The following is a 10,612-nucleotide window of genomic DNA, read 5'->3' on the forward strand; positions in this document are numbered from 1 at the left end:
ATATATATATATATATATATATATATATACCCGCAAAACACGAAATGCAACAACGAATAGATAACGGATTGGTAAGACTCAGATGAAAGCCAGTGTCCAATACAGATAAACAAATATTTGGTTCCCACGATTTGTCTTACGAAAGAGCGTGTCACGACAGGCCTTACTTCACACGGTAGGCAGCCAAGTGTTTGTACAGCAGGCGACGAACTATGATCGGGGTATAGAGTTGAGTAACCAGCAAACTGAGTGAACTGACATACCGAGCTTGCCAACGCGCGCGTTTGTGTATGACCACCGTCCGGTTTCGGTCACAGGTATCCCTCTTTGTTTTTATTGCCATCTTATGCTTCCTTTTACTGTATTCCTGAACACAGCCTGCACCAACACTCTGGACGTTCCGGAGTTTTAAGCCTCCAAGTGCGCCAGAAGCGACTTTATGTGAGTATCAAACCAAGCTGAGTGGGGGCCATCACATGACCCTGGACGTGCACTAAGGATTTAGACAACTGCGGGTTAGATATGCTGATGGCTTCAGGACTTCACCCATCTGTTCGCTCTCTGGTCGACACCGAGTACATGGTATTCAGAAGGTTGCACATTCGGATAAGCGCAAATCGCTGTATGCGCGGGGTCCATCAACGTGGTTAGATGCAACAGGTAAACACGGGAACGGATTTTGGAAATATGAAGGGATACGGTGTATAAACAGTCAAGAAAATATGTAAATATTAACAGAAAAGAAGTATAGCACAAGCAAGTTAACAGGAGTTGAGTTTGTTTGCATTGGCACTTCCGGCACACTCAGAAACACTTGAAGTAATAGATGAGAGGTGCATGTAAGCGAAGATCGGACAGACCCATCTGTTAGGAATTCAAACCCTCCCATTCTATTTCATAAGCCTCGGTATCCTATAAGTCAGTGAGAAAAAAGTCAGATAAATGCAATTGTATGGTGATCCAGAAGGCAACTGTCTGTGGCGTTCACATTCATTGAGGTGGAGGAAAATTTGAGGGTTCTGGTTGCATAACTGATCTTTGATCTCTCCGCTGAGTCACCAACGGGGTGATATCACCAGTTCTTTAGTGTGTAGTGAACTGGTGCGGCAATTGTTACATAAAACAACTGAGGGACTTGTCACTTGCTGGCGAAAATTTGTTCAAATTAACTTAGTAGTAAAGGAGTTATGGCAAAATCATGGATAGTTCTACGATTTGTTATGGGCTATATGTATCCCAACTACCACAACATGAAACGAAATTCCTGTTGAGAGCTCAGACGTAGATCAACAGCAGGGAAAAACGGCTTGCCGTGGAGCCGTTCTATGTAGAGTTGAACTGTACTACTGATCGCATTCGCTCCTGTGGTTATGCTTTCGATAGTAATAATAGTAATAATAGTAATAAATAATAATAGTACATATTCGCTCTCTCCAACCTTCGCCACTTCAAATCACGGCTTACCAGAGATATAACATCTGCAGCGTTTTTATTCAGTTTAGTTTTAATATTTTTACACAGCCACTAACGCACCGCTCCAATCCACTACACAAAGACGCACTGACGGTTGTCGAATTTCAAACTGGATTCAGCCAACATGTCGACGACTATGAGGCAGTGGTGATTAACTGGATTCTGAGTTGGAAGTCCGAAACCCAAAAGCAACACGATGTCTTCAGTATGACTAACCAGTGCAGCCTACGTAGTAAAGCATTCATGCGAACCGGGGAACTGATAGAACACTCAGGGGTGATGAGGAGGTTGGAACCTGGGTCACGTACCTCTATGGATAGTGTCCATACCGCGACGCAACGGCGAGGAGAAGGTTGTCTTAGGTTTTGAACTCACACACAAGATGGAAAGGTAAAATAAAAACGTACATAAAAAGGGGCAGCTTAACCACACCCGGTAAGTAAATTTACCTCGACATATTCCATCTCGCCAATGGCGAAAGCAACCAAATAAGATGACATCTTTGGCGAATCCTGAAACACGTGGACGGCGCATCCATCGCTCTGTTCGGTCTTCGATAACAAGGGCTACCAGGGAAATAGGCAGAATCAGGTAATTATGGGACCAAGAAGGAGAAATTCGACAAAATAAAACTGTGGCCTGACCTAAAAAATACTAGGGCAGTATACTTCCTATAAAGGTGGATCACATCAGTAATTTCACAAGGAAAGGTTAGGATATGAGCAATAAGAACGGAACTACAAAACTTTTCACCTTATTGTATAAATACCCCTTACCACAAAATCAGACAACAGATTTTGAGTATCCTCGTTATCCACATCATTACCCCCAGTAGCAGTGTAAGAAACGACGTTTATCATAGGTTGCCGGAAGTAACGGTGACCTGGTTAATGTAGCCCACCGGGATTCGGTTCATGAGCTTCCTTCTTTTTGTATTTGCGCATCATAAAATAAATCGTTCAGCTCTAACACTCTTTCGGTGCCTAGATGCCATGCCACCCGAAAGAAGCACCAGGGCTGCGGTGCTGAAAGGCTGCCCAAGGATAGACAAGAGAAGTCGAGATGCAGAGGCCGGTTTCGAACTGTAAAGGTCATTCACTAGATCACGCGTCACAAACACTCAAACCACGTGACTATTCCGGTCCCACTTGTACACTACAACTTCTCATCCATTTTTGTTTACGCAGCTATCACTTGCGTAGGCCTTCCGGCCAGTAAATTCGCACTTTAACCACTGAGCCATCCTACCCCATCATAAACCCAACAGACTACAACAGTATTAGCAATCCCATTTCCAACCGGCACATGGGAGAGACGTGAGGAACTCAGGCGTGAGGACTGTAGCAACTGCTACAAATTGAAGGCTGGCTTGGTAGCCCACCATCGGGGTTGACGCCAATGAAAGTGTTGGCACGAACGTGGTCACCCAATTGGTCTGCACTGACTGTTCTCGTCAGTTTCCGCAGAAGACTGAGCTAAATCAACCTGCACACCCCACCCATCACAATGCAGATAGGGTTGTTCGGGTGCTGGCCCCAATAAAAAATCCCAGTCACTCTGGCGCCCGGCTGGCAGGTTTCATCTGCCTTGACATGCAGACCGCGCTGCTCGTGGGATTGGAACAGTATTTCCTTGGTTTATCAATTACCAGTATCAAAACCAGGTTACCAGCAACCACAGCTGTACAAATCGCCATCTGGGGGCTCCGAGCAAACTATAAATCAGACAGCTTCAAGTTCATCCGATGGTGACTCCACGGTCCAAACAAACTCTGGAATGCAGCAGGTCACTCTTGGAATCCAACTCTGACAGTGTTGACAATTCTAGTCTTTGCTCGAGGGTTGTAGTCCGGCATCATGACATCGGAGATGGTCTTGTCGCTTCTGGACCGTCCAAGATATTTCCACAAGCGTGGAAACCTGCCTACCGACGCTATCACCAGCAAGCTTATCATGCACTGGTCAACCGAAAGCAGATACGCCGAGCCAACTAGCATGTCATCCGAACCTGTACCATCACGGGCGGAAAGATGTAGCGTCCTTTGTGCTTGGTGGGTCGTGGAAGGAACTGTACAAAGGAAGCCGCGGTTTGATTCCGGACGCCGAAAAGTACTGGGTACAGGTAGAACGACTTGGGAGCTAAGTATGAAAGCCATTACCAGCAAACTCAGCCACGCTGGTCATTGCCGCCTCCCTGGATGGGAACCCCGAGACGGGACACATCAATCGTTAGACATTGAAGGACATGACCCAGTCGCCCCCTCAATAGCGCCTGTATATCCAAGCTATTGCCTTCAATGCATAGCTCCCTTCCCAATCTCCCCACCTAAAAGTCCACTGATGACCCTGTATTTAAGCATTAATTACACCACCTCGCGCCTCCAATGCGCAAGTACCTACCCAACCTCCCAAAATCATAGGTTGACGAAATTGTGGCAGCTATAACCGCTGTACGACAAGTACGCGGTTCTTACAGCTGAGAATGGTGATGATGATGACTGGATACAGGTGCTCTCTACTACAGAACACGCATTGCCAATCAAGTCAGGTTAGAGTTTGATCAGACCCATTAAAAAAGAGGAATACGGCCCACATGGAGGTTTGGACACAGAAAGCTTCACCAGTTCAATACTAAGGATCTTGCTGGGTATTTCAACTTGTATTCATTATCTGAGGGTGGTCCATCGCAAGTATATTCTGCCGGTGTCACGCATGTTCCATCTTTTCCAAGCCAGACCTCATCAGACTGAGGCCGGCCTCCATGTCATCCATGCTCGCTCGATGCCTTCGCAAAGTGCTTACTGATCGCTGGAGACGTGGGCTGCAACCGTCTTAGTTCTAGTTTGCATTTCTACACTGAGATGGTTGTTTGGATGATACCTAGCTGATACACTCCATATTTCCTCACTCTCAAGATACCAATAACCGTTCAGCTGCAACAACCTTCCTGCGCTTAGATACTATACTATGAGAAGGTAGCGCAAGGCCTGATTATACTGTCAGGTTCCCCAGGCCTAGGTAGGAGGTATCGAGATTCTGAGGCAAGGTTCGAACTCGAGCTCACTCTTCAGCGACTGCTCCTAACCTCGGTTTGGAGTTTGTTGACATTTCGGTTCCACACGATACAACTGGCAGATCTTCCAATGCGTTTGAAGCACCATCACCACTAGTTCGATGGGTTGATGATAACGCTGTGGCAGTTTCCCCAATTCAGAGGTTCACTCTATCCCATATTGTTCATCAAGGCGATGGATGATGAGGTTCTTGGTTTGTCGAGTCCGTAAATAGGCTACCAGTTCCATGAAACCTTGCTGGACGCTTTAGCCTTTACTGACGACTGGGTCATGTCATAAAATCAGACCCGTCTTAAAGAGAAGCATGGAGCTGCTGAGGTCAAGATGGGAGAAGCTAGCATGGCAATCAACGCCCAACGGATGAAAGCAATAGTAATTTGTGGGGATAGAAAACATCGGTGTCACTTAAACTTTAATCACAGGAATGCATTAGCTGAGTTATCGGGCTGCACCCGACTGCGAACGATAAGGAAGTTTTTGCGCAGGATTCTGCCTAACACGAAACATTTTGCTTCGCCGAGGAATCTACCACTCCTCTGGGTCCGACAGACACCATGACATATTTGGGTGTCCCCTTTACTTTCAGGGGGAAAGCAGTCTGCAACCACCAACAACAGCTTCTGAAACTACTCGACGGGGTGACGCATGTCCATTAAACCCGCATCAAAGAACAAAGATCACAAGAAACTACCCAATACTAAAGCTGATACATTCGCCGACAATGTGAATGGTGTTGTTAGGGATCTCAGGCTTCCCAGTCTTAAGTACGTGCGTGAAAACCAAGGAACTAACGGTTACCGCCTGGGGTGATAGTCTGCACAACAACGTTGATGGTCGCGGCTTGCTATTCGGTCACCTCACCTATTTCGAATTGATCGATTGTGTTTCCAGAGTACGCTTTCTCGAGTATTTACCCGTGGCACCCAGCTGCGGTGCAACCTGCCGAGAGCCAGAGTGGTCATGACAACCAGGGGATTTCGTCGTGGAAACTGTGATTAACCGGAGAGTCTGGTGCATATACTACAGTCCAACTAAATCGCGTATGATGCTCAATGTCCTCATCATAATTGGGTAGCAAGGGACTTAAGAAACTTCTCCGTCATCGGGGATATACTGTCTACCTACTTTGACGTTTTTCATTACGCCTGAACTAATCGCTGTTCAGGAGTGCCGATGGAAGACGTAAGCGTGGTCCCGGATGGGCGCTGAATGAGAAGAAGCAGAAGTACGGAGCCGACTATTGTTGCTCCACCATCACTTCAACCCCAAGTGTCAGTGGTTGTTGTGTTGGTGTTTTGGTTCACGAACCAATGGTCATTTCATGTCGAGGTATCCGCTTTCCTAGGGTCACACTCAGTGGCCGGTGACTGGTCATTTTGAGCTCTCTACGTACTTACGACACTTTTACGCGCGATAGGTGGCGTTGAGCTTTCTTGCTAATGACTTTCACACCTATCCCAGTATGACAGAGACCGCGTACCTGACATGCGATTCTTGACTGCGCTTACTGCGCCTTGAGGAGTATTGTGCATTGTTTTTCTTCTTTTCATAGCTCGAAATAGCTCAGCGGTTAGGACACAAGCTTATTGACCGGAAGACTCATGATTTTAACCCAATGAATGTCTGAATCTCGACTGCTCCTGTTTAGGCTTGGGCAACCTGACAGTATATCAGCCCTCGTGCTTCCTTCGGGTGGCATGGCAGCTAGGTACCGATAGTGTTACAGCTGAACCAGTTTTTTCTTTTATAATTTTCATCAGTTTTTGGTCTTTACACATCCTTCCATGCCAAACATTCTTACTTAAGATCATCTCGCCTGACTGGAAAAAATTGATGGCACGCCATCGAATGGAACAGCAGTAGTGATGAAAAAGCCTAGGTGGGTTGTAAGTGAGACAACAACTTAGACGTGAGCTTTGTGGGAATGATGAATCGACACACGATAACGAACGAAACTGGCCATAGCGAGCCAGTCCGTTTTCGCGTGGGCAGAAAGACACCTAAGATACGTTGCGACGTTGGAACTCGGTGAAGGTAATACGCTCAGTGCACAACCACAACGATCACGCTGAGGAAGGCCTGGAGCATCGCATTATACCCCCCTTGTTATCCTACTGCTATGCAAATAATAGTTCAGCTGTAGCACTATTTTGGTGCCTAGCTGCCATGCCACACGAAGCAGGCACGAAGTCTGGGATACTACCAGGTTGCCCAAGCCTAGACAGTGGAAGTCGAGAGGCAGAGGTCGGGTTCGAACCACGGACCTTCCGGTCCGTCTCACCCTCACTGCTATGCAACAGCTTGCGAGAACAGGATTGCTGCATTCCACTTACTCATACGACTCGAATCGTATCCGGATGGAATCAAATGTCTCGTTTTCAAAAAGTCGGTCAGTTCGAAATAGATGGGCAAAGTAGACAAAAAATTAAAAATTAGGGGGAAAAACAGAAGGTTTCTAGCCCACAAGAAAAGCTGAAGTGCTTACACTCCGACAAGCTGAAGCGCGACAAAACTTTAAGACACGTGTATCAGAAGCTGATCGCCAATACGCAACGCCCCAGCAGAACAACCGGACACACCGATGGTGCGGAAGATGAGTGTTTCTCACTTACCATGTTGGATATTGCAGTCAAAGTGCTTGGGACAACAAGAGTTATGCTGAAGACGGATTTGAAATCCGGTTCATCCCAACAAGGAAACGCTCGCCGTGCGCTTGTGGGCTATGAAATAGTCGAAATCATGCATTTGGAATGTGGAACAAGCATACTTCAAAATGCGTGGCCAGCATAACCTTGTTGACACCGCTGTCATCTGTGTAGACGCTCTTGTACAATCCATTCATCTTATCACTAATCTTTCCGGTGAAACTGATGTCCAGAGTGGCCGGACCGGGCTGTGGTAAATAGCACCAATAGTTACGGAACCGATAAACAACAAACCGAACAGGGCTTATGGAGGCGGAATGACACCTTTTCCACTTCGGACTTGTGTACGATTTCGACCGCGTCTGGCATGAAAGTTAATGGCTCAACAAGGCGGACAGTAACTTACTCCCATCCAACGTAGCATGCGTCACGTTCAGGTTGGCTTGATTCAAAACGAATTCCGATGTAGCTTGAACCACCTTCAGAATGGTAATTAGCCTGACACCAACTCAAAGTGAAACCATACATCTAGTGAGATGGTCTCCTTGCCATCAAAGGTGAACGTATCAAAACAGGGTTTGAGTTGAATCACATAACGCAATGGCCGACAAAAACGAGGAAGACGTTGGAAGCTTTCAGTTAGCATTTTTTGGATTGTCTTGAAAAAAGGAAAGAAAAACCAAGGTGCTTGATGAAAACGATCTTGTTATGTTATTAGGCCATTCTAGATAAACTCCTAGTAATCACACAAATGGAGGCATTAACGGAGCAACTACGCTAGTTACGTTGTGCCATGGACGATGTTCTGAGAAAAAAAAACGAGAAACTAAACGAAACGTCTCTCAGTTTCTCCAAATGAGAACCGACACGGAGTAGTTCCCAACAGTGGCATTTTTAATGTTACTATCAAATGTTGTGGCATTTTGGCTTTAACGCTGTGTGCACTGTTGACACAAACATTCACGACTTTTAGAACCGACATACACCTGAAAAAGAGACAAGTGTTCTCACAGTAGTCGTATTTGCATTGCAACGACGTGGGATCCATCGCCGCGGATCAGGCGAAAAATCTGTCAAAAGCAAGTGGATGCCTCCCTAGGCAGGCACGTCGTATCCCGAGAACTGGTACAAAGCAGAACCTGCACAAGTGTACGACAGCGGTCCAGAGGAAAGCGCCATGGCTGTTCTTAATGACCAAGCTTTGGGACGTATTTCTCGCTCGGATACGAGACTTCGCGGGCTGCTGTCAAGAAGACGATCTCTCCTGCATACTCCAATTCGGATATATCAATATTCGCCGTAATCTGCCCGCCAATTAGCTCCCAAGAGCATTAGTCAATATCCAGTTGACGGCGTAGTCAAACACGATCGCGGTGTCATGACTATCCTTTGTATTCACATTGTCATTTCGTATTAACCACGCTTTCGCCTTCATTTTCAGCTTATGTACGTCTGTTCTTAGACAAGTAAAGCGCTATTCATTCTACGGTATTCAGTCTTGTTCTTGTGCTCAATCAGGATCGATACTCCACCTGTAACACGCGGATAATGGGCATTCGCGCTGTATACCTGTGTGAATTCTAGTTGGATCCCAGTAAACAGTTGCCTTTGCGCCGTTCGGTTATCTAGCTCAGTCAAGCTTAATGCCTGTAGGCATTAAAAAACGATGTCTCTTTGTAGTGTCACCGTATGCCCTAACAAGCTGAGAAGCATAATTTCCATCGAGAGTTATCCGGGCTCATTCGTCAAGCAGAAATCACTGACATTGTGATCCTTGCAGGCGGAACGAGTACCCAAATCTGAGCGATCGATTCGGAGTCTATGCTTGTCACATAGACAACGGAGAGTGAACCAGATCATCAGCCGTTTCTGGCCAGTACAAACTCGCAGCATAAAAACGTTCATATCGCGTAACCTGGCGGCCAACAGACGCAAATCAATAGTGGACCCAGTTGGTACATCAGCTGCCGGTGGGAAGCCAAGATTGCCGCCCCTTCTAGGGCACACAATTAGACTACAATCACGCCATGATGCGAGCACGCCGGACGGCTCGCTTCCCTTCAGGCCCTCGCCGGAGAACTACCATAGCTCAGTAGTATCGATCCGAGCTAGCTCAACTACTCTCTACAGTAAACGAACAGTGGGAGTGAGTACGGGGATGAAGCATGGTAAAGTGAAAGAAGCTGTGCTAGCGGTGTTCATTACTGCCTGTCCGACTTCTCCGATACAACCAGATGATTACCAGATACTGTCGAGTTCCCAGGAAATTCATATCAGCAGGCAACGAGTATGAGGGCGCTCGTAAGTCCCTCAAGCGCAAAATAGTGAACAGCCCAAGGAAATATTGGGAGCTTTGGTGGATATCGAAAGCTCGGGAGAAGGAAGAAGCTTTTACTACCAAAACAGTTGGTACGATTGACTGACCATAGGAAAGCAACGGCCAGCGAAAAGATAGGCGAAAAGGACAGCTCATTCACTCACAAAAACGCCGATTGGAAAGATGAACCGAACACTTCGAAGGACAATTTAGCTGACCTCCTGCAACACAACCTCTTGAGACATTATATGAGGCAGAATTGGATGTGAACCTTGACCACCCAACAAAATGAGAAATAAAATATGAAATATCTCTATTGAAACGTGAGAAGGTACCAGAAACGGATAGACTGTATCCAGCTTTCCTTAAAGAAAGAGGAGAACCCCTGGTGAGCCATCAGACAAAACTCATTAATGCGACATAGAGCGAATGAAGTGGCTTCACCATGGGGCACATGGACAGTTATTCGTCTTCGAAAATGGCCCACGGGTGCTGTGTGAATACCACCGTTGTATCAAAGGTGCTCTCTGGTCTCATCTTTCAAAGGCAACTGAACACAGGAAGAAACAGATCCATGAAAACCTATCTGGATTCTATCCTGTGAGAGGATATGTCGGCCATATTTTCACCCTTCGACAGAATCTGGAACAATGAAACTGATCCTAGCAACCAACGGTGACTTAAAAGCCGACTTTGACTGTGGACTGTCAGTAACTATATCAGTATCTATGGAGCAAAGGTGTCCCTCATAAATCCTCGACCCTCCTTATGGCACCATATGCCAACTCCAGCGGACGCGTGAGGGTCTGAAGCTGTCACCTGGTGTCAGACAAGACTGTCGTCTTTCAACCTTCCTCTTCAAGTTCGTCATTCACGTGATTTTGGAACACTCACTTATAACACCTGTGGAGTCGGAATGCTTCCAGGGTATCCGCTCAAAAATGCCGAGTACGCAGACGGTATGGCTCTTCTCAGACATGAAGCCATCGTAATGCAGACACCATTAAATAATCTAAATAATTCGGCTTCACTGACGTGCGCCTTTTGCCTGAAAATTATAAAATGCTGCTGCGAGACTGGGTGGGGTCGAACCCTAACTTCATG

General features: G+C 46.5%; 1 protein-coding gene across 1 annotated transcript in view; it reads right to left on the reverse strand.

The window, feature by feature from the left end:
- Positions 1 to 8,239, reverse strand: part of T265_09672 (hypothetical protein) — a gene marked incomplete at both ends in the record, with an annotated part of 49,142 nt that extends 40,903 nt beyond the window's left edge. The window contains 5 exons of the mRNA XM_009175823.1: positions 1,923 to 2,039; positions 7,159 to 7,266; positions 7,314 to 7,439; positions 7,718 to 7,849; positions 8,096 to 8,239. Coding sequence (XP_009174087.1) covers positions 1,923 to 2,039; positions 7,159 to 7,266; positions 7,314 to 7,439; positions 7,718 to 7,849; positions 8,096 to 8,239 — 627 coding nt within the window. The remainder of the gene's footprint in view (positions 1 to 1,922; positions 2,040 to 7,158; positions 7,267 to 7,313; positions 7,440 to 7,717; positions 7,850 to 8,095) is intronic.
- Between the last annotated feature and the right edge of the window lie 2,373 nt (positions 8,240 to 10,612).

The sequence above is a fragment of the Opisthorchis viverrini genome (assembly GCF_000715545.1).
Source record: "Opisthorchis viverrini unplaced genomic scaffold opera_v5_296, whole genome shotgun sequence".
NCBI classification, from domain to species: Eukaryota; Metazoa; Platyhelminthes; class Trematoda; order Opisthorchiida; family Opisthorchiidae; genus Opisthorchis; species Opisthorchis viverrini.